Source organism: Lampetra planeri, chromosome 75, assembly GCF_965212315.1.
Source record: "Lampetra planeri chromosome 75, kcLamPlan1.2.h2, whole genome shotgun sequence".
NCBI lineage: Eukaryota > Metazoa > Chordata > Hyperoartia > Petromyzontiformes > Petromyzontidae > Lampetra > Lampetra planeri.
In genome coordinates this window covers 1,227,203-1,252,264 of record NC_136180.1, presented here as the reverse complement: position 1 = coordinate 1,252,264, position 25,062 = coordinate 1,227,203, and the positions used below count along the sequence as shown (strand labels likewise).

The 25,062-nt window shown below is 49.0% G+C and overlaps 1 protein-coding gene across 2 annotated transcripts; it reads right to left on the bottom strand.

The window, feature by feature from the left end:
- Positions 1-316: 316 nt before the first annotated feature.
- Positions 317-24,267, bottom strand: LOC144737934 (uncharacterized). Of its 2 annotated transcripts, none has more exons than XM_078620830.1 (7): positions 23,985-24,267; positions 21,191-21,393; positions 13,906-13,984; positions 10,490-10,605; positions 8,643-8,850; positions 4,626-4,954; positions 317-2,654 (listed from the first exon to the last, which is right to left on the bottom strand). In XM_078620830.1, exons 1-7 carry the CDS (start codon positions 24,109-24,111, stop codon positions 2,526-2,528), a joined length of 1,191 nt encoding a protein of 396 aa, XP_078476956.1. In that variant the 5' UTR covers positions 24,112-24,267; the 3' UTR covers positions 317-2,525. The 2 variants fall into 2 exon arrangements, with proteins under 2 accessions (XP_078476956.1, XP_078476957.1); XM_078620831.1 differs by having other exon boundaries at positions 21,195-21,393.
- Positions 24,268-25,062: the final 795 nt, after the last annotated feature.

The window sequence follows — 25,062 nt, the reverse complement described above, 5'->3', positions numbered from 1 at the left end:
AAGGTCCAAGCGGAACATCGGCCAGACCCCATCCCCCAACACCCCTCCAACATTCACCTCCACCCTCCACTATTATCGCTCCCCCACCACCCCTCCCACATCCCTCATCACCCTCCTCACTCACCCCTCGCCACCACCCCACGATGTCATAGACGGGCTGTATTTTTATTTGCGGCTTGGCTCTGGATTAATTTTAACCCATATCACCCACGGCTGCAGCAGCAGAGCACTAATATTTTTCATATATAGGCCAGAGTGTGACTGCATTACCAGTCTGAAAGCATAGATCACATAATAACCACTTTTTGAGTATCTGTGCGACTCGTTAACCAATCATCAAATCGCCGTCACCCTATTCGCAGTTAATAATTACTTTTATTTTCTAGACACAATATGATCCACTCCTTTACATTATCAGTAAACTGCATGCATCATCCTAATTGAAATCACGAAGTGAAAGTAACATACATTTTTTTTTCAAGCTGCAAATAATTCATTATTATTCACCACTGACTTGAAAATGTTTCTTGTTTGGGACCAGAATAAACTGGACACAATCGACAAAAAAAATACCAAGTCAGTTTCTCTTATATTCTTGCACATGCTGGCAATATCGTTCAGGGGCCTAATGTCAATGTCGAGGTCTGCTGGCCACGACGTGAGGGCTTCAGGAGAGAGTTGATGTAATTATGCTATTCAGCCTCCTCCATTGAAGAAGCACACACTACAGTGGTTTACTATGTGGGCGATAGTTTGGGTTGCATGGCCACAATCACCCTACTAGGGCTTGTCTTAAAATTTCCAATCAGGAAAGAGGTATGCGCATTGGCCTGCTGTTGATGTTATAATGCAGTTTATAATTGTGACACTAGAGTCGTCGAGGAATGTTAAAGACTGGAGGTGTGATGTTTGGGTCTCGAATGAGGTGTTTATTCTGGACACCCACATTGTTACACGGTGTGTATTAGCTTTGCTGTGGATCTCCCAGTGCCGGATTCCATGGGCCACAGTAGAACACGCACAACATAGGCTCACAGTGATGACATCACGTTGATCTATTTAAGACCGGGACCGGGTCGACTTTAAAATTACGGCAAATCGCCTGATGAAGCTGTCTGTAACCACCGTTATACTCAATTGTAAATGTTGTGGGTTTACTCTCCATCACACCGATGTGCTGAAGTAGTAGCTAATTTGCACGTTTTATTAACGTGACAACCCTTACTGATTGGCTGTGTCGAGTGGTGGTGGGTTCACAATACATTTGTATTTACGCAGTTTTACTAAAAATCCATTATTATGAATGGCAAAATACTAAGGTTGTTACTCGGCAGAAACTACAAATGGATTGTATGACCTATTGATATTGATTGAAACTGTTTATTTCCCTAAAGTGAGAATTTTAAAGTTGTCAAGGAACAGTATTTATTACAGTATTACATGCAAATGTACATTTCTTCTCATTTATGAGTTTAATAATACTTCCCTCTTGTTGAAACGTAACATATTTATAACATTGACCGTATGCACATGTAAATACATGCAGCACCACATTCTTGTGTCCCGACGTATGAACCGTTCGACTGACGCAAGGCTCCTCACGAATGGAACCCATTCGAAAGTTAGGGACTCCCCGTAAAAAAGTGATTTAATACATTACAGCTATTTTCATGATAACTAATTCATGATTTTCAAACAAGGATACACATGCCCCGAATAGCCTTACAGACTTTTGGGGCAAGTGCTGTTAACGAGCACCTAATGAAAGCACACACGGTACACAATGGGGTGGGTGGCCAGCACCACGTCCGGCCGCTTTTGTCTCCCAAGGTGGCGTTGTACTCGTTTTGAGGCTGAGTCGACCTAGGGAAGGCCCAGGACCGGTTCAGATTAATCGTTACAGGTATTGGCTGTGATCGGGAATCAAACCCGGGTGGCCAGGTTCATAGCGCAGCGCACTAACCGCTACACTACTGCTCCCTACATACACGCACACAGTCCAGAAGCTATCGCTGATGACATTCCAACACCAGTGGTGGACACCTCCCAGTCTTCCACCAAACCCCGTGTTGAACAGCTTTAAAGTATGGTGCATAACAGGCCGCATGGGGGAAGAGAGCCTCCCCCTGGCCAGTCGATTGATAGCAGATTGTCGTTCTTCTTGTTGCCGCGGTGGTTAGGAGATGTTAACAACCTCATCTGGTATACAGGAGGTCGTGAGTTCGATCCCGACACTGACGTCTGCTGTATATTTAGAGTGTGCATGTTCGCAGCATGGTCGCGTGGATTTTTGTCCGGGTGCTCTGGTTTTTCCCTCCACATTAGAAACATGTGTTGAGAGTTTTGCTCCAATATATTTCCACTTAATAAGCCACTTCGTTGAGTTGTCATTTGTGGTCAGGTCGCTTCTGAAAAAGAGCTATCTATATAGTTCAGTGGGGCCTCATCTGGTAAAATAAAAGTTCAGTTTGGTGGTTAAGGCATTGTCCAACTGCTGCTTTTGTTGTTTATTCTCGTGACTCCCTTCAGTCTGGAAGTTCGTTCTCCCCACTGAATGTCGCGATGGTCACGTACACCGTGATGTCTTCTCCATGAGGTCGGCGAGGCAGCGCGCAAGGCGGTAGATGCTCTGTTTGAAGGCTTGCGTACACGATCTGCCCAAAGACAAAGATCCCAGGTTTCGCCTACATACCAGATTGTAGGTACTGTTAGCAAGAAACACTTGTGAAGGCCGGAAAGGCACATAGAGGGTGGGTGGCCAACACCACGCCCAATCGCCATTGTCTCTACAATGGCCATGTTTTGATGCACCACACCAGGTACTCATTTGAGACTGAGTCTATCTAAGGGTCAAATAATCGTGTTGGCCGTGAGCTGTAATAGACCTCGGGTCGCTGAATTCCTAGTGTAATGGGTACTGCAAGATTCGACCGTGTCTTTCCAGTGCTCGTGAACTGCATTGTCTTCCAGTTGCCAAATGAGTACATTATAAGGTCGCACTCATTACACAAACAAAGTTCTTCTCACAAATGAACCACAATAGCTCGGTAATTTCCTTAAGGAGCAGACTCCAGTCATCCTTGCAGTGGATTTTGGCTTACCATCGTATAAAGACGGTAACTGCATCGGACGCTGTCATATATGCTTCTGCGGCCATCTGGAATGCTCTTCCTTCCAATATTAGGCAGCCACACAAAACGGAGTAATTCGGCCGAAGATGGAATCCTGCTGCTGCTGTCACCGTATCTCGAGTGGTGGAGCAGCAGGAGCTGCCAGTTGCTATCTCATTGATACACCCGGTATAATTCAGATGGTTAGTAGCAGTCGGGGTGACCAATTATCCAGCACTCAGTGATTTACTCAAGTCACTCGCTCACTCACTCAGCCAGTCATTCGTGCAGCCAGGCAGTTACTCAGCCAGACACTTAATAATTTCCCCAGTATCTAATTCACTCAGCACTGAATCACGCTGCATTTATTCATTCACCCCGTCACTTATTAGCTCAATCGCCTACTTATTCACCCATACAATTCAGAGTAAAGCAGTAGGCTGGTTGATTCATGATCCAGCATTCGCTGATTTACTTAAATCACTCCCTCACTCAACCAGCTAGCCAGTCATTCGCACTGCCAGTCACTGAGTCAGCCATTTACTCATTCGCTCAGCCACTCACACACCGACTCATCCATTCATTCACTCACCCACATTTATTCACCCAGTCACCCGTTCATCCACCCGCCTCACTCATTAACCCTTCTAGGTTTATTGCTCATTCAGAGCTCACTGATGTATTCCAATCACTCGCTCACTCATCTCCTTATCACTTTTCTCCAGCTACGATCATGGTCATAGTTGCCTCTAAGACTCACTTTGTTGATCCCCCCCCCACCTATAGTCTACCAGATACTGACTGTCTCACCCAATGTTCACCACACTGTAGGTCACTACAACTCACTCACTTACCCTCCCATTCACTCACCCAAGCACTTACATACTCACTCATCCATTCATCCACCCACTCACTCACCCACTCACTGACCCACTCATTCACATAGGGCAGCAGAGGGCAGCACAGCAAACTACACGGTTCCAATGTGATGCAGGATGTTGCCGCGGTGCAGAGTTAACTCCATGGGCAGTGTTGAGTGTATGGGAATCGTTGAGTCTATGGGCAGTGTTACGTCTATGTGCAGTATTGAGTTTATGCATTTATGGGTGTTGAACGTCTTTCACACAGCACATAGCCAACCGTGCTTATCGGAGGTGCTTGGGAAGGACAACAAACTAAATACAAAAAGCAGTTCTCAAGAAATTAGTTTTCGCGACCAATATTATCCATAAATACACATTTGTGGGTTAGATCGCATAAACATAAGTGTGGTTAAAACCGCCACGACCTGACAGCCAAATATTAAGGATTGTCATGTCAACAAAACGTGCCAATTAGTTACTACCTCAACACACCGGTGTGTTGGAAAGTCAACCCACAACATTTACAATTCAAGTACCGTGATGTTTCCCTGGTGATAACATCAACAACCAGCTTCATCAGGTGATAGCCAGAATTTTGCAGAAGAAGAAAAATTGAGTCTTCAAAAGATTGAGATCGAAAGATTTCACGCACCTCACTCGTTTCCATTTCATCCAAGGGACGAGTTTCTCCACCAGGGTGCTGCATCTCTCCCGAGTCTCCCTTCCTTCTACCACCACCACCACTGTCATCAATACCATCACCACCGCCACGGCTGAAATGACTTCTCATTTTCCTCCAACAACACCAATTCCTGCTGTGGTAGCGGTGGTGGCACCGGTAAAGAAGCACCATCAGCACCAGAAGGAAGATCAGAGACCATGCCGTTATGGCGAGGGACGCTTTGACGCGCGAAGGCGAAACCGTCGATGGCACCGTTGATGGCACCGGCGATGTCACTGCACACGTCGTAGCAGCGGTATCTGTTGCAGAGAAAGGGACACCGTGATTGGTGGTGGCGAGGAGATGTTAAATATACCGACTGGTATAAAGGGGGTCGTGGGTTCGATCTCGACTGACGCCTGCTGTATATTTGGAGTTTGTGTGTCTTTCTTCCTGTGTGTCCTTCAGACTTTTCCTTCCACATTTAGAATCAACATAAACGCGTTTAGAGTATTTGGCAGCTTAAAATTTCCACGTGATGAGCCATTTCGTTGAGCTATCATTTGTGGCCAAATCGCTTCTGAAACAAGAGCTATATAGCTCAGTGGGCCTTCACCTCTTCACCTTGTGCCGTCAGGTCGAAATCGACCTCTGGTGACATCCACGACCAGACTCCCCCATCAAAACCTGTCTGTCACTGCCTCTCGTAGCTGGGTTAGTGTAAAGCCAGTGGTGTTCTTGATGTCGTCCATCCATCTCTTCTGAGGTCGACCTCTGACCCTGCTACCTTCTCCATTCCCAAGCAAGACTGATTCCTCTAGTCCAGAGGTCCTCATAACGTGTCCAAAGTAAATCAATTTATGCTTCATGAAAAAGGCCTCGAGTGGAAGAGCGGGACCGATCTCTCTCAGGATGGACATGTGTGATATTTTGGCAGTCTTAAGTTTATGTCGCATTCTTCTCCAGCACCACATCTCAAATGCGCTGATCCTCTTTCGCTCGCTTAATCTCTGGGTCCACGACTCACATCCATATATGGCAACAGGAAATATCAGAGCTTTGAAAATCCTCCTCTTCTTGGTGCTTATGGTAATGCCCTTGTCTCTCCATATCTTATTGAGCTGTGACATGGCTATTCTACTGAGAACTGACCGCCTACTGATCTCGTGGCTAAATTCTCAGTCTTTAGCAGTCAAGGAGCACAGGAATACAAAGTTCTTTGCAACTTTTATTGATGCATTTTCCAGACTAAATGAGTTTACTTGTTCTATTGTCATAATCTTTGTCTTTTGGAGATTGAGGCACAGCTCAGCCTCCTCACTAGCTTCTTTAATATTTACCAAGGGTAATAATTTCAGCTTTGCTATATGATGGTAGGGTGGTATCATCAACATCTCTTAAGTTGTTTATTCTTCTGTCTCTAATCGTCACACCTGCTTCAATGGAATTCAGGCCTGTCTCTCACATAATACGCTCATTGTAAAAATTGAATAGGTAAGGAGACAGTATACAGCCCTGTCTTACTCCTTTCCCAATGTCAAATTCTTGTGTCTCCCCATACTCTAATCTAACTGTTGCTCTTTGGTTGGCATATATATTACGTAACACAGTGGGCCTTTGTATTATTTAGTTTAGATTAAAATTTCTCCAACTGACGTTGAAGGGAGTAATGCATAAGCCCTTTCTGCCTGTGTAACACGACGACCCTTGTAAATATTATCCTACATGAACGAAGCTTCAGCAAAATTATATGTTGCTATTAGGGGCTTACCGAATTGTGAAAAAAAATGTATAAAAGTGGTGTATTAACGTTTCAGATACACGCCAGAGCAAAAAAGTGTTAATTGCAAAATTGCAAGTAGTGTTTTGTCCTGGAAGATACCAGTACAGGATCCGTACTGCTGATTAAACACTTTCAAGGACAAATGTGCATCGGTAAGCTTTAAATAATCTACCCATTTGCGTGTGCACGATATTACTTTGATTCAACGCGTCGTAGACTTTCGCGACCAATATAATATTTTTATTTTTGGTTCTTTTTGGTAAAGTCACCTAGAAGGGAAATAATAAAATAATAAAAATAAACATAATAAAATGAAAATTCTCACAATGGTGGGAATTTTTATTTTAAAAGCTTTAAATCGAAATTCAATATTATATTATTAAGCTGTTGTGGGCTAGATCGCGCAAACTTTTCATAAACAAAGGTGGGAGGGAGGAGAGGGAGGGCGTTTCGGAGAGGCACCACAAAGGAGCAGCAGCAGCAGCATCTGAAAGCGCCGTGCGATGTGGTTTGACCTCCTCCCGCACCTCCGATTAGCACGGTTGGAAATGTACGGTGCGAAAGAAGTTCCACATACGTGCATGCATACGACTGCCTTCGTTCGATGGCGATGTCATCATCCCCGCCTCTCTACAAGGGCAAATGGGGAGCAGATGCAAGGCAAAGAACCACCGTGTGCATAACCCATTTGACCCCTCCTGCACCCCCGCCCCCGCCAGCAAGCTATTCACCTCACTGATCCAGATGGCCACTTCCCATCCGTAAGTGTGGCAGGAACGCATTGCGGTAGGCTCCAGCTACAGATGCCCGAAGTGGGTAAAAGGGAATCGCTCGCTTTGTTACCCATCTGAGAGTCACTGCTCCCGTGTCACTGCAGCTTTCTCATCTTGCCCACCTCTGGCGGCCGTCCCAGATCTGAGTCTTGCTTTGCCCTCGGGTCCTCGTGAAGTTTTTCGTGAAGATTTTTCGTCGTGTTTTGCGTTTTGCTTTATTCCTTCCTAATAATTGCGAGGAGTTTCAGAGCGCGAGTCTTTGCACTGTTGTTTTACAGATTCCAGAAGAAACTGTATCCTAGTTTGTTAGTTGCTAATTTTTAAAGAGTTGCGAATCAGTTGATGTTGAAGATTTGTTTATATATATATTTATATAATAGCATGGGCACTGTTGAGGACATATTGTTGCGATAACTTAGCGGCGGTCTGTATCAAACTCCAGGCTACAGTATGCTCTGAGATTTGGCAGAGTGTTTCATCAAGAGTTAATAAGTCCGCAGTCAATGGTATTTCTGTATTTGGCCATGATTTGATCTCCAGGCACGTGAATATTGTGGCGCTGGAACCACGTGACACCTATTCTGAGCCCATATCATGCAGAGAAATTAACGAACCTTCCTGAGTTGTCGGGGATATGAAAACTAAACTATTTTTTTTAAATCAGGTCAGGCCCCACTTGGCTATGTAGCTATTTTTTCAGAAGTGACTTGGCCATAAAGATAGCTCAACAAAGGGGCTCATCGCGTGCAAACGTATATAAGCAGCTAGATTATTTAAACTCGTGATGTTGATTTATATGTTGAGGATTAGGAGAAAAATGTAGGCAACTACGGAGAGTGAGAGAGAAGCAAATTCCAAATATACAGCAGCAGGTGTCAGAGTCAGGATTGAACCTCCGACCTCCTGTATACCAGGCGACGAAGATAACATCTCACCACCGTGAAAAACATAGCATATAAGTTGAAAGTGCTACTCGTTTAGCCAACCCTTTCAAGGATGATGGCTGAGTTCATCCTCCCAACCAAGAATTTCAACTTGGGACCTTCTGATTGTGAGCTGCTCACTCTGGGTACCAAGCCGCCCGAGCGAATTTGAGATTTTGCAGTGCAATTGAGTTCACGTTGGGAGAGAAAAATGCAATGGTTATGATAAAGAGTAATAGTGTGATGCGTTGTTGTGATTCAAAGGTTCGCGATTTTCATTCAGGAATAAATGTTATTTACATTTGGGGAATATAGCGGACTCTAGTATCTCCAGGGAAAAGTGAGCTGAATACATAGATCACACACATGCAGATAAACAATCGATTCTTGCACACACAAATAATCTTAATGTTTCGTAATGTTAAGATATATTAATCGATGCAACATAAAAATAGTTGGACACTTAAACCACAGCGTGTGTAGTTTTATTACAGTGAGTTTCATTATAGCTCAAGCTTTGAGGCATTACCTTTAGAGGTTACCGTCAAGTTGTAAACCATGCCATGATGATGATCAGCTCTGCTTATTTCCAGAAAACAGCGGTACATTCCACTCGCGTTCGCTGGGACTGAAATCAGAGTGATGGAGCCATTTCCACTGCTCAGGTTCCCAGAGAAAACCACGTAGCAGAAAAGTGGGTTGCAAGGTGTGACAGATTCATTTCTACGAAATAATATCTGTGGAACAATGTTTATTACACGTTTAGCAATGTTATTAATTGATGCACGTTAGTGTTTGTTTATTCGTACCAGTAGGCTGGCATCACACTCTCCCAAAAACTATGCGGAAGAGCTCTATTGGCCATCTGCTGTTAAATTCAGATTGAGCCATTCACAACGTCTGTTGGGAAGTAACGTTGAATTGTGTAAAAAACGTATTTCATCCCTAGATTTTATTAAGAATTGGGGTTAAAATCGACAACTTAATATTTTTAGATTTTTACAAGTAAAACATTGAAGCAACTAAATCAGTTGCCACACTTATTATTTTTAACACTTCTAAAACATCGGTAGAATTTGAACGTATATTATTTTACATTGTGCACCTCGCAGCAATAAAAATCCCCTTGCGTTAACAGAAGGATTTTGACTGACACCCAAAACCGGGGACCTGGTAGCCAATTGCAGAACTCTAAGCACTGGGGGATGTTTGATCTCAATTCACCTTGTCCACCAAGAACCCCTAGCAGCCCGCATTTTGCACAAGCTGGAGACAATGAAGAAGCTATTCGGGCAGTCCAGCAAACAGCGATTTGCAATCGTGATTCCTAGATGTTAGAGTAGCACGTGACACACAATCTCGACATCGCTCTGATTTCAAAGGGGCATATTGGGCTACATTTCTGAAATGGTAGAAAGCTGAGCTAACTACAAATGAGAATCACTCCTCTAAACTAGCATTGATATTAATGGCGATGCCAAAGCTTCGCGCAAATTATGAATGTAACCAACAACATTAAGAGAATTAAAACACTTATTTAGACAAAATAAATCCGATGCGCCATGGAGATCTTTTTCACACATGTCCATTCGTTATAACAACAAATACAGCTGCGGCTGATTTGACAACTCATTCATTTTTTGTGTGTTTTAGTTTTTGTCTTTCCTCCGCACTTACAATTAGCGTGGTTGGCATTGTACGGTGCCAACGAAGTTCAACACATATGCATGCATACTACACTATACTATACACTACAATACAGATAACTGCCCCCATCACCCCCCTCCCCCACCATCCCTGGGCCGGGGAGCGCTGGCAAGCAGGGGGCAGTTGATCTTTAGTGCTGCTAGAAGTAACTCTGTCTCGATATCATTGAGCCCAACGGAAGTTGGAGGTCAACCCATCTTGATGTCCGTACCACCAGCTGCTGCCAAAGAGCCACAGAGTTCGTGTTAACATTGCTAACGGACCCCCATCTCTGAATGGGGTCTCTGGACAGCTTAGGCAAGTGGTTCTTCACCTGGGTGCATGCACCCCATGGGGGTGCGAGATGCCCTTTCTAGGGTGTGAGACATGGCCAGAAAAATTAGGCACGGGCACGTAATTACAACTACTTTGTTTCATCAAACCTATGTATTTATGAACATGAAACATGTTTAACGATTGAGAAGCAGAGGTGCAGTAAAGGTTAAGAAGCACGGGCTTAGACTAACGAGAGAGATCTCGTAATGTATTTCTTAACATTATTTTAAATACGGCACATTCTGCACGAGTGATATTCACGCTGTGTTTAGCAATGCAGACGGATATTGCATTGGGCTGATAATCCCTAAAGTTGGTAACACCACGTGTAATGAGGGATATTTCAATACTCACCGTTGAGTCAGACTGTCCATATCTCCATCGCAAGCTTTTTATTGTGGACGATGTTGAACAGTTAAGGAGCACATCTTCGCCTTCAACAGCCGCCATGTGCTGAATGGGGCTATGTGCTACATAAATAAAAATGTGCAAAACGAATGCATTGAACTTTAATGGCTGGATATAAGCAGCCTGGAAGCATCAACAAACCATGCCATTTCCACACATACACAGATACCTTTTCAAAATCCCATATCTGAGAAATGAATACAGTATAACCGTCCGTATGCGCAAGCTTATGGAAATTGCTAGTTTCGCATATTCGCGAGTTACTAAATGCATATGAATTACATATTCGCGAACCTGCCCAAATTCACTGTTCGAAAGTTCTATGAAAGTTCCGACAGACCGCAGAGTTTTACTACATTTGAAACGGTCCGCTGTGTCCTGAACTCGCTATTGTGCATTTTTTACTTTATACGTACTTACACTTGACTCGGTTATACATTTTATGAATCATTGTCAAATCATAATAATCATCGTCAAAGGTAATAAAAAAACATGTTCTGTGCAGTTTATTATTTATTTTAGCCATTGTTATTAAACTTATTTCCAATTTCTCACCCAATGTTCACTCATAACAGGAACATTCCCCCCATTTTCCCCCAAAAGGAAACCAAGGTTTCTGGATTCGGAAAATTCTGAATTGCGAGAAATTTTCAAGAATGTAACGCTCGCGCATCGAGAGAGGGTTTACTGTCGAACATTACTCTGGGTGGCAGAGTGGGTGGGGAAGTGCTGCCCCCTATTGTGAGGGTGAGATGTTCTTTCAAGGGGGATTTTAGCGGTAGCTGTGAGGTTACGTATCTCGTGATATTACGCTGATAACACATTTGGGGGAAACGATTGAAGACATAAAAGTGTCACGCGCGGTTGAGGAGGCCGTCACTGCCAATGCCGTTGATGCCACTGTCAGTCACGGTGTTCGCCGAGTACTCATTACACACACAGTGCACTTGCCACAAATGAACCACACTACCTTGCTGATCTCGTCAAAAAGCATAAACCATCACGCAAACTCCGATCATCCTCGCAGTGGCAGCTTTTGGCTCTCCATCGAACAAAGATGTACACCACATCATGCACTTTCAGATGTGCTTCTGGGGCCGTCTGGAATGTGCTTCCTTCCGATATTGGGAAGTCACTGGAGGTGTGCACTTTTACATGATATAGATTGACAACTAAATTCTTTAGAACACATTTTCGCATTTCATTTGTTGTTCTTCCCCCTCACCTCCGATTAGCACAGTTAACTACGTACGGTGCAAAAGAGGCTCAACATACATACACACGTACATACAACCACTGCACCATCACTCTTAACTTGGCTTATTTTAATCACAAACGTATTGATATAAATGTAATGTAGTAACTCGGCGGGAGACGACTTCACGGGTAGCACACTCGTTTATTTCACCAAACTCGTTCACAGGTGACTAACACCTATTCAGCTACACGGGTGACCAACACCCACTCCGCTACTCGGCTATCCACTCGGGCGACTAACGCCACTTAGCCACTCGGGCGACCAACGCCCTCACAGGTGACTAACACCTATTCAGCTACACGGGTGACCAACACCCACTCCGCTACTCGGCTATCCACTCGGGCGACTAACGCCACTTAGCCACTCGGGCGACCAACGCCCACTGAGCTACTCGGGTGACTAACACCCAATCCACTCATCTACTCTGGCGACTAACGCCACTGAGCTACTCGGGTGACTAACACCCAATCCGCTCATCTACTCTGGCGACTAACGCCACTGAGCTACTCGGGTGACTAACACCCAATCCGCTCATCTACTCTGGCGACTAACGCCACTGGCTAAGTCTTCAACTCCGTCTTCGGTCTTCAGCTGGAACTTCTCCTCGAGTGCTCTCGCGCGTCCCCCTTTATACCCCACCTGCGGACGTCGCTGCGAGCCCCCATCCTATTCGACCAATCCCTGGGCGCTGGCCACGATCCTGTTTTCCCACATCTCAGCGTGCCTCACCACCCACGCCGCGCCGCCCCGTCATCTGTCACTCCCGGCGCGCGTGTCCATACCACGCCCACAACGCGTGCCCAACCCCGCACCCCGTGCCGCCACGTGATCCATCACTGTCACAGTCGGCGCACGTCAACACCACCACTATATAAATAAAGCTGTATCATTAATCTACAGTAGAAACGAATGATGCTATGACCGAACGGAACTTATTAGGTGTGTGTAGCCTATTTCTAACTCACAACCCATGCCCCACATCAAAATGCGCGTGGTTGCTATGAGTGACACGGCCGACACAACTCCTGCCTGTTGCACAAAGTAATGGAGCCGCTATGCAACCCTTGTGGTCTCACCGCGGACGACAGGGCCTGAGATGTGTTTTTAGATATGATTTTACCAGTTAAGGTCCACCACGGAAAAAGAGATACATGCAAATTTCAAATATACAGCAGGCGTCAGGGTCTGAATCGACCCGACGACCTCCTGCATACCAGGCGAGGTAGTTAACATATCCTAGTCACCGTGATGATGATGAGAGAGAGAGAGACACAGGCTCCACATATATAGCAGGCATCAGGGTCGGGATCGAACCCACGACTTCCTGCATACCAGGGAGGTAGTTAACATATCTTTGGAGTTTGGGGGTGGGGGCGCTGATTGCATGGTTCGCCTCGGGCGCCAGTTGCTGGCAGCTAGTCTAGGGCCGGCCCTGAGAGAGAGACATGCAAACTCCAATTATATAGCAGCCATCAGTGTCGGGATCGAACCCACGACAATCCTGCATACCAGGCATGGTAGTTGACATCTCCTAGTCATCGTGATGATGATCAGAGAGACACGCAAACTCTAAATATACAGCATGCGTCAGGATCGGAAAAGAATCCACGACCTCCTGTACACCAGGCGAGGCAATTAACATCTCCTAGCCACCATGTTATGGGTGCGACCAGTGCCGGATTAACCTCGTGCGGGGCCTGTAGCATATGTTATAAAGGGGCCCTAAATAAAAAAAACATAAATATTGAAACACATGTTTTACTTGCATAGTAAAGTAATTGTATTTGCTATACAGCCATATATTACAACAAATCGCTAACCTTAAACACTCAGTTGTTCATAAAAGGTGAAGGCAGTATAGTACTATAGTAATAGAGCAAGTGCAGAATCACTGAACCGAAATTGAAAGCTTGAAAGCATTTAGCGCGGGGCCTTTGAAAGTGCGGGTCCTATAGCTACATCTGTAGCTACTTTTGCTACTAGGATAATCCGGCACTGGGCGCGACCGTTACTATCGCAAATTTAAACAACCGAAGGAGCGTGCATTTCAGAGCACGCGCGCTGAATTATGTTGTTCACCAACGTTCCACTCCATCTTTCTTACCTGAGTTAGTCACGTGCACCGCCACCGCCATTACCGTTACGAAGAAGGCGGACTCGCGGTGGTTCATGGTTGGGAGCTCCTTGGGCGGGTTACAAGAGACAGGGATTAGGACAGGGCAAGGTAGGAGCCAGCACAACACATAGGGTCCCGTTGTGACCAGTTAAATGCACTTTACACTACAATACACTACACTACTATACTCTACAATAAACTACTATACACTACACGGCTATACACTACACTTTACACTACATACACTGCACTACTTTACACAACACACTACACTATTATACACTACGCGATTATACACTCCACTACAGAACTGTATTACATTGAAAATATTTTTTTTCTCGTTATTTACGTATTACCTTCTTTTGTTAAGTAGTGGGGTTTATTTTCGTCTTTTTGTACGGAACTGGATAATAGATGTGCAGCGTTGTGGGATGCAATTGCATGAATGACGCTATTTGAATTGAAATAATAATTCTTATTCTGGTGAAGTACCGGTAATTACGCTGGACACCCAGGTTGAGGCACACGTATCTTTATTACAAGTTGTCGGTACAGGACAGCACTAGAGGGGGTAGCGGCCCCCTCACCCGGATAACTGGGGATACACTCTAGCTAATCCTGACCTACCCCCAAGTCCTCCACTAACGGGCTAGGGGAGGCTAACTGGCCCGACACTGGTGAGTCGGGCTACGGTCTCCGGAGTCCCAGGGTACTGACCCTGGTTCACGGAACCACGCCTCTGGCTCGATCCTCCGCAGCCCTTACAAGGGCGGCGTCGAGGGGAGTCGAGGGCTCTAACTAGAGGATCTTCCTTCTTCCTCCTTCGTTCCCAGACTGAGCCCCGAGCTCTCTCTGTCCTCCCCCTTTATACCCCCACATCAGGATCCCAACCCCCCCAGGCTGCCTGATGCGGACGTCGCTGCGGGCACCCCCCCCCGTGTACTCCCGGAGCTCCGCCCACTGTGTTTGTTCCCCGTTGGATCCTATGCACCTACAACCCTCCCGTAACAGCCCTACATCACCCCCCCCCATTACAGCTCGCAGCCGTCCCGGCTGCAACAATTCCAATAAAGGAACATTTACCCCTGGACCCCGTGTGTGCCTCATTTTTTCAACAAAATGCAAATAGAACAACAACAAGAACAACAAGCACACCCCCGAAGGGAATGTCCGACGCACCCCCCCCCCCCCCCGCATAAATACGAAATCCGTAAAAGCACGTATATACAACTAGCCGGGAACTCCCCCAGCACACACAGCACACCCACGACACACAACGCACCCACAACACACACACCGCGCCCACACAACACAACACACACAGTGTGCCAGGAGCACACCACCGACGCAGCATACAGTAACCATGACACGTGAAGGAAAATTAAAAAAAAATATATATTTTCTTCCTTTTGTATATTATAAGAGTCTGCGCATTTTAGCGCGCGTCCTTGCCGCAGGCCCGTCACACGGGGCAACCCCGGACGGCGGACCATCCGGTGGCGGCTGTCCCTTTCGAGATGAGGTCGCGATTGAAGTCGCGCGACCGTCGGCATCACCCGTGTGGGTTGTAGGGCGTGAGCCCGTCATTCCCAGTGCACCTGTGGGTGGGACAGCCGGCAACACATCAGGCGAGAGCAGCGACGGACCCTCCGAGTCGGTCGACCCCCCACATGCTTGGCCCTGCGTGTGTGGAGTGGGCCCTCGCACCGCAACAAACGGTTTTAGCCTAGAGGGGTGTACAAACCACCGGCGCCTCCCCCATTGGATTCGAACGCACTGAGGCCTCAAAACCTCGACAACCTCGACGGGGCCCCGCCACGGGCGGTCGCGAGTGGTACCTGGGGGACAGTGCAGCCATGCCCTGTCCCCCGGCTTCCACTGCAGCACGTGCGCGCGAGCCAGTCTGAGGCGCTCGTTCGCCTTTTGACGCCTGTCAGAATTTAGCCTCGCAGCATCCCGCGCCTCAGTCAGTTTGTCAAGGTTAAATTTAACGTGTTCGTCCAATTTAGTTTTACCCAGCGGCGCGGGGATCTGCAGCTGTGCCCGAACAGGTGGGTCGGGTTCGCGGCCATACATAAGAAAGAAGGGTGAAAACCCCGTCGCAGCATGGGGAGCCAATCTGTATGCCGCTAGAACCCCTTGAATTTGTAAGTCCCAATCAGTCTGTGAGTCCGAAACTTGCTGCGACAACATAGACGTGATGGTGCGATGCAAACGCTCGACCATCCCGTCCGTTTGCGGGTGATAGGGAGAGGTTCGAATTTTTTTCGTTCCTAGGAGATCACAGACTTGTTTTAGGAGTTTCCCGGAAAAATTTCTACCCTGGTCGGTCAGCAACCGCTCCGGAGCACCTTTGTCCATGACATAACCTTGGACAAAGGCGTCGACGATGGCTGCTGCCGACTGATTTGCCAGGGGCCAGGCCATAGGCCAGCGCGTAAAATATTCCACCCCAGTAAGCAAATATCTATTTCCCCTGGGGGTGGCGGGGAATGGCCCCAGAATGTCCAGTGCGACCAGTTCATTTACTCTGGAGACCTGGATGGACTGCAAGGGCGGGTTCGACTCCCGTGCCGGTGGTTTGCGCTGCGCACACCGAGGGCATGCTGCCAACAGATCAGCGACATCCCTTGTCATGCCCGGCCAAAAAAAATTCAGCTGGAGCAAGGCGAGGGTTTTCTGGGTACCCAGGTGGAGGAGGCGCTCATGAGCAGCCCACACCACCTTACCCCGTAATCCCGAAGGGACCACCAGCCGGTGACGGTGGGATTTGTTGTCCCAATGCATAAGCAACCCTGCGTGCATCCCCCAAGCGTCGGCCTCACCCGTCCCCCGCCCCCTCTCCCCGGCGCGACGACGCAACGCGAGGAGGGAGGTATCTCCTCCATTTGGAGGCGCCCCCATTCATTAACGGGCAACCCAAGCAGGGAATCTTTCCCCTGATCCGCGATATCATTGGTGACTAATGTTTCGTCATTGGCGGCGGCCGCCAGGACCGGAACCATCATGTCCCCTGCTGGCTTGCAACGCCCCGACCCCAGGAGGCATGCGCATTCGGAGGCGGTTGGCATCCGTGACAGAGCGTCAGCGTTGGTGTGGCGAACGCCCTTACGGTAGGTGGTTTCGAAATCGAAATCCTGGAGGACCTCCAACCATCGGGACAATTGTCCCGATGGCTGTTGAACCTTCAGGGCGTACTGCAGTGCCGCATGATCTGTGCGGACGGTGAAATGCCGACCGTACAGATATGGGCGATATTGTTGGATGAAATAGACAATTGCCAACAGTTCCCTACGGGTGACACAATATCTTTGCTCCGCTGGAGACAACACCCGACTGCCGTACGCAACCACCCGTTCCACGCCGTCAACCACCTGGGAAAGCACGCCCCCAATACCCGTGTTGCTCGCGTTGGTGTCGAGCAAAAACGGCCTCGAAAAATCTGGGTAAATCAAGGGAGGAGCCTTTACCAGGGCGTCCCGAAGGGAGCAGAAAGCAGCTTCCTCATCCTGACCCCAGTGGAACCGGACCCCTTTAGATGTTAACGCGTGTAGGGGTTTCGCAATCGTTGCAAAATTAGCGACGAAGCGTCGGTAATATGATGCGAAGCCAATAAAACTCCTGACCTCTCCCACCGAGGTGGGAGTCGGCCAGGAGCTGACACACTGCGTTTTGGCGGGATCGGTAGCAATACCCGAGCGCCCTACGATGTGCCCCAAATAACGCACCGACTCGCGTAACAAATGGCATTTCTGGGGCTTAAATTTCAAATTAGCAGCCCGCATCTTTAGGAAAACCGCCCGCAACCTCTGGAGATGTTCGTCAAAAGTTTTACCAAAGACAATAACGTCATCCAAATAAATCAGGCACGACTCCCATTGCAATCCAGCCAAAACCAATTCCATCAATCGCTGGAAAGTTGCCGGCACTGAGTGTAAGCCCATCGGCAACCGGTTGAATTGGAACAGGCCGTGCGGTGTACGGAAAGCAGTTTTAGGCTTAGAATCATCGTCCAGAGGAAGCTGCCAGAATCCCGAAAGTAAATCTAGTGTGGAGAAGAATCGCGCTCCCGCCAAGGCGTCCAGCGATTCGTCCATCCGTGGGAGCGGGTATGCGTCGGCAACCGAAATTTTATTAAGGCGCCGAAAATTCACGCAAAACCGTAACGAGCCGTCCTGCTTTTTAACCAGGACGATCGGCGCTCCCCAAGGGCTGGTGGAGGGAGAAATGATGTCGGCGGCTAACATGTCATCAACAGCCGATTTGACATGGTCCTTTTCGGCGGGACTTAACCGAAACGGATTTTGGTGAATTGGCGCGCTGTCACCCGTGTCAATATGGTGACGCAGCAGGTGAGTGCAACCCAAATCATATTTATTCCGACTGAAAACGTCGGAAAATTCCCTCAGTAGCGTTCTAAGCTGTTGGCGCTCTGAATTTGTCAGGTCCGTCGATCCCGCACAAAGCGCGTCGAGCCACCCTTCATCGCTGTCCGAATGTGGGAGCATCCGGGAAGCAGTGCCAACGTGGTTCGCGACAGGTTCCTCGCTGGGTACCGGCGTCGCGTGAGCGAGCACCGTCCCTTGAGGAACCACCACTGTCTGCGACCCTACATTGAGGACCGCGATGAAAGGGTCCCCGTCCCCCCTTACGACGGTCTGGGCCGGAATCAAATGAGGTCCATTAACCCCGGCCCTAGACGGTCCCAGCAAAACACCCTGATCCCCTACGCCCTTAGCGAAGGGCCTACGAAGTTTCAGAGGCACTAGCATTTGAGCTCCCGGCGGCACACGAACTGTTCTAACGATGAACGCCGGTACCGTCGCGAACGCCGTCCGAGCCGCAGCAGGGGAAGGCAAGAACGCCATGCGTCGCCCCGACGGAAGCTCAATACATCCTTGATCGATCAAAATACGAATCGGCATTTTGCCTAAAAAGTCCGTCCCCAGCAGGCACGGAACCGCCAGCGAGGAGGAGACAAAAATCGGCCCCGACAATTTGATATCCCCGATACAAATTTGCGCTCGAATCTGTCCCATGATGCCGAGAGAGCCCCCGTTAGCGGCATAGAATGGGACATTAACCGGCAGCAAAGGCCGGCTTTGTACAGGCAGAATATTGTAAATTAACTCCGAAATGATTGTCGCCGATGCCCCCGTATCGATCAGGATGCGTACCTCTACCCCATCAATATGTCCGACCACGGCCGACGACCCTGACGACGCGGCTACCACGCGATGGGCTAACACGGACCACTGCTTGGGCTCGATTTGAGTCCCCGCAGTGAACCGCGTTGGCCCGTCGCAGCGCAACATCGGCCCCCCGTTCGTTGTGGTGCGAGAGTGTGCGACAGGTGGGTGCTTTGGCCAAACATGTGTGGTGCCGCGACTCGCCGGATCATGTTGCTGAAGCTTGGGAGGAGGAGGGCCGGCGTCCCGTCGAGGCGTCGTCCCGCGCTGTCGAGGCGAGCGGCACCCCGAGGCGACGTGGCCCCGGACGCCGCAGTTGAAACACCGCGGGAGCCCCGATGGAGACGATGGACGGTCGAAACGGCTTGACCCGTCCCGGGCCGACCGTGCTCCTTGCGCCTGTTGCCGTCGATGGTCGACGGCGTAGAGCTCCTCCGTCGGAAGGGTGGCTGCAGCCACCGCACGCCCGGCCGATGCCCTGCTGGCTTTCCGCCGCAGGGACAGGAGGTTGGCGTGAAGGAGGCGCGCCGCCTGGAGCGAGGTCATCTCGGCGTCCTCTTGTGCGACGACAGCGATGTCCAGGTCGTCTGCCAGGAGGAGGATTTTCTCTGTGACCATCGCGTCCACGCCGTCGTCGTCCATACGGGGAAAAGCCGTCTTAGCCAGCGCCAGGAGACTCGTCCTGTATGCCAGGGGCGACTCCTTTTCACCCCGCTTGCGGTCGTAGAACTGCTGTCTGCATTCTGCTGAAGGTCCATAGACCCCGGCCAGCAGCTGTAGCGCCCTCGGCAGAGTAGAACGCTTTTCTCTCGGCGCCGATGTGAGGGCGGCGAGCACGTCGGCGTCGAGGAGCGCCGGCAGCGCGCAGAGAGCTTTATCGTCCGACCACCTTGCCATTTCCTGGTGGGCGATGAAGCGTCGCTGGAAGCCGCGCCAGTCGCCCTCCGCGCCAACAAATTCTTTCAGCGGAGGCAGCCGTTGTTGCAGCGCAGCGTTCGCCTTGGAAGCCTGCAGGCTGCTATCCCCGGGACTCGGCTGTGCGTCGGCGCGAATGGCAGATGGAATCGCCTGTCGCAGCCGTGATGACGCTCCCTCCGCTGGTGATGACGCGGCTGTCCCAGCGAGAGCGGTGTCGGACCCAAGGTTGAGCCCGGCCACGCCCTCTGCAGCTGCCGTAGCGATGGCAGGAAATTCAAAGTTGGAGTCTTCAGAAATGGCGGGAAGGCGCTCCGGTCGTCGACTCCCCTCGCCCCGTGGTGGACCACCAGCCCCCAGCCGCGTGATGTTTTCCAGCGTGGCGGCAGCGGCGTACAGCAGCTACGCCAGCCTCTCGTGAGCCAGCCGTAGCGCGTCTGGCTGCGGCCCCTCTTCATGCCGATGCCCCGGTAGGAACGCGTCAGGCCCCGGCTGCGCCATGTCTTGGTGAGCCGTCTCGGGCTCAACGACTTCAGCAGTGTCCTCCTCCGGTACTCTGGCTCGAGCTGTCTGGCGTGTTTCCATGTCCGTAGTTCTTCTGACACCAGATGAAGTACCGGTAATTACGCTGGACACCCAGGTTGAGGCACACGTATCTTTATTACAAGTTGTCGGAACAGGACAGCACTAGAGGGGGTAGCGGCCCCCTCACCCGGATAACTGGGGATACACTCTAGCTAATCCTGACCTACCCCCAAGTCCTCCACTAACGGGCTAGGGGAGGCTAACTGGCCCGACACTGGTGAGTCGGGCTACGGTCTCCGGAGTCCCAGGGTACTGACCCTGGTTCACGGAACCACGCCTCTGGCTCGATCCTCCGCAGCCCTTACAAGGGCGGCGTCGAGGGGAGTCGAGGGCTCTAACTAGAGGATCTTCCTTCTTCCTCCTTCGTTCCCAGACTGAGCCCCGAGCTCTCTCTGTCCTCCCCCTTTATACCCCCACATCAGGATCCCAACCCCCCCAGGCTGCCTGATGCGGACGTCGCTGCGGGCACCCCCCCCCCGTGTACTCCCGGAGCTCCGCCCACTGTATTTGTTCCCCGTTGGATCCTATGCACCTACAACCCTCCCGTAACAGCCCTACACTGGTAAGAAATTAGTTCAACGTACATACACGTAAGCATAGCATGAAACAGTCGGTGCTCGCGTTGCATTGTGTTCTTGTCTCCAGGAACTGGTGCAGGAGAATGACGTCGCTCTGCACGACCGCTGCCCGCGTGTCTGCTCGGAATGTTCCTCTAGCGCAGTGGTTCTCAGAGGTGCGGTCCCCTGACCCAGGAGTGGCTGTGATGTGTAGCCCGGTGTGAGCTCACCTGGCCATCACAAATGATAGCAGTTCAACCTAAGTTACTTGTCATGTGGACATTTATAGAAGCCAAATAATCTACATGGCATGTTGATTCTAAATTTGGAAGGAAAAACCGGAGGACCCCGGAGACAGGAAGAGAGAGATGAAAACTCTAAATATATGTAGTGACATATAATGGGCCACTACGGCGCCGAGCGCCAGTTACTGATAGAGAGGGGAACTGGGAGTGAAGTAGCCTTCTCTGCCAGCAGGATATGCAATGTCATGGAAAGGGTTCCTAGGGGGCATAGTTCTGGTGACTGACAGAGAGAGGGCATCTGAGGACGTAGCAGCCCCGTTGGCTGGCAAGGGCACGTGATAGGCCAGGGTAGGGGAAGTGGGCTAAAGGTTACAGAAGGGGCACGTGGTGTATGGCCCAGAACCTTCTGGGGTGTGGCCGAGGGCAGAGCCAGGCCACACTGGGGGGTATAAAAGGGAGGTCCCGAGGCTGCATCGGGGCTGTCTGCTGGAATGGGACCCGCCGTGCTACGTCTTCCCCTGGGTCTTCGGTCTTGGTGCTCGGCATCGTGGGTCAGGCAGTGTGCCGACTGACCTGACCCGTTTATATAGTTATCCCGTGATGATTACAGGTTATGTAGTTATCCCGTGGTGGTTACTGGTTATGTAGTCACCGTGTTGTGTTTGTAGAATAAACGTGTTGCCTACTGAGTTAGTGTATTTATCAGTGAACCCACTACATACACAACGGGCATCGTTAGTCAGGATCGAACCCACGACCTCCTGCATACCAGGCAAGGAGGGTAAAAACTCGTCACTGCGGCGCCCCACGTTCACTGTACGTCAGCAAAAAGCCTCGCTTTGAAAAACACTTTCAATAGAAGTGTAGCTGGGTATGAGCTCACCTGTGATTAATCACACGTATAAGTGTGCACTCTGCTCATAGCTACGGGTAGACAGGTGCTTTTTATTATTTAAGTGAATGCCAACGGTGATCAGCGATTGGACCACGAGCCCCCCACGTCCAAAGCAGAGAACGAGCCACGTCCCCAATTTATATTTGCGCGGACTTCGTGCTGGTGAACTGCACATGTGACATTAGCTCAGGCCCGGATGAATGTTCTTGTAGGCCCTAGGAACTTCTGTTTCATAGGCTTTCAGTGATAACTTTCTACACTTGGTACTGCTGCTGCCCATGTTAATACCGCCACTGTCACGTCACTCCATTTGCTTCACGCGTACCTCACCCAGCCGTAGCTGGACAAGATGTCGTTACTGCTGACAGATTAATTATTTAGTCTGTGCCCTCATTCGATGTGTGTCTGATCCGCTATTGCAGATAGGCTATATCCCTTCTGAAGACGACTTTTGAAAAAAGTTTTGCCGTTTCACAAACAACCACCACCACTGGTGGCTCAGCTGTTGTGGAGTTGCCTCCACAACGCAGAGTACATCGAATCATCGTCTCAGAACTATATTCGTTGTATTGTTGTTGTTATTGTTGTTATTGTTTCTGCTGTCTATTTAGCCTACCTGTCCTCCCTAGCAAGGATTACGAACACGGGACGAGAGGGGACAGCAGGGCAGACCGGCTACAGATACAAACACAGGTTCAGAATCAGAATCTTAATTTACACTGCAGGAGGAAATACAATGAGCCTTAAAGCTCTTTTTGTCACAGATGTCCATAATGAACATGTTTAGACACTTTTGTTTCAGACGTGAATAATAACTTAACACTATATTTAGTAATAATAAAAAAACGAAGTGCGGTAAATTACCCTGATAAAACTACCTGAACCCAAATATCTAAATGCCCCCCCTAAGAAATATATCATTATAGTTGTGAAAAAACACAGCTATAAGGATGTTCAAGTAATATGAATCCTGTTATATTGCTGGTATTTAGAGAGAGAAGTGAATGTGTTTTGTCACGAGGGGTGGGGAGGCTGAGTGGTCAGCAGACATTTTTGGCGCCACGGTGGTGAGATGTTAACTACCTCGTCTGGTATGCAGTAGATTGTGGGCTTAATCCCGACCCTAACGCCTGCCATATATTTGTAGTGTGCGCTCGTAGCGAGTAACGCCTATGAAGGAGATGGGTGGACAACACCACACTCATTACACACACAAATGAACCAAAATACCTCGCTGATCTCGTCAAAAAGCATAAAACATCAAACGAACTCAATTCAACCTCGCAGTAGCGGACTTTGGATAGCAATCGAACAAAGATGATCACCGCATCGCACGCTTTCAGATGCTATTTAAACTACACGACACTATATACTACACCAATATACACGACATACACTACACTATAGACTACACTTTTGGCTAGCCATCGAATAGAGAAAGGTCACCGCATCGCGCGACTGCAGCCGTCTGGAACGCTCTTCCTTCCGATATTAGGAAGCCACTGGAGCTATGCATTTTAAATCAAATAGATTGACGACTCATTGCTTTAGAACTGCTTTCGTCTTTAGTTTGTTGTCCTTCCCTTGCACCACCGATGAGCACGGTTGGCTACGTACGGTGCCAAAGAAGTTCAACACACGTACATAAAACATACACACAACATACACACAATATACATACGGACGCGCAGCGCTCGTTTTGTCTGCGCTGGCGTCTTGCTCCAAGCTGCAGCTCCTTCCCAATAGCCGCTGTTAGCAACGGCGTGTGGTCGAGCCAGATGCGTCACTCGGTCAGTGAGAAATTCCATTTCCTCTCGGGGAAAAATCGCCGTGTTGTTATTTACCACAGCCAAGAGCAGGGCGATGTGTGAGCGAGTGTGCGTGTGTTTCGGGGTGAGCGATAGTGTAGTAGTTAGCGTGCTCTGCTCCAAACCCGACGACCACAGTTCGATTTCCGCTCACGGCCACCACCAAGTGATGATTTTTGAACCGGTCCTGGTCCTCCCCTATATCTATTAAGCCTTAAATGAAATTCTGGTGTGGTGTGTAAACATCGCCACGAGGGAAACAAAGGCGGCCTTCATTAGGTAGCCATGTAAATAGTTTGGTTTAGTTTGAGCAATGGTTGTGAGCGCAGTGGCTGTCAGAGCTGCACTCTCACCTGGTGAACTAAACCCAGAAGCCACAAGCCACGCGCGCGGGGTCGAACCCAGGACATGGCCGTGCCCGGTCATGTGTGCACGGAGATGTGTTTGGAGCCACATTTATATCCTGATAACATTATAATAATAGACAAATATTCTCATTCAAAATATGAGACTATGCTCATATGTGATAGCAAATGCACTCGCTCGTTGTCTCTTAACTTATACACGGGCAGTCCTCCACTTACGAATGGGTTCCGTTCCTGAGAGCCATTCGTAACACAATGTACTGCATTTAAGTGCACATATGGTCCGTGTTCTACAATGAGTAACGGTTCAACAACAAAAAAGGGAAGCATTGCAAAACTCATGAATAAAAATAAACATTGTACATTTCCACGTAATAAGTAACATGGGATATAATAATAAAAAATATATCACTTCCGATTAACACAGTTCGCTACATATGGTGAGTGAGAAGCTGGCTTGCTTGTCGGAAGGGACATACGGAGTCCCCACAATTTACGCACACACACAGACACACACAGACACGCACACAACACACACAGACAACAACAACAACAACCGCCATTCGCCACTAAGTGGCGGTGACGT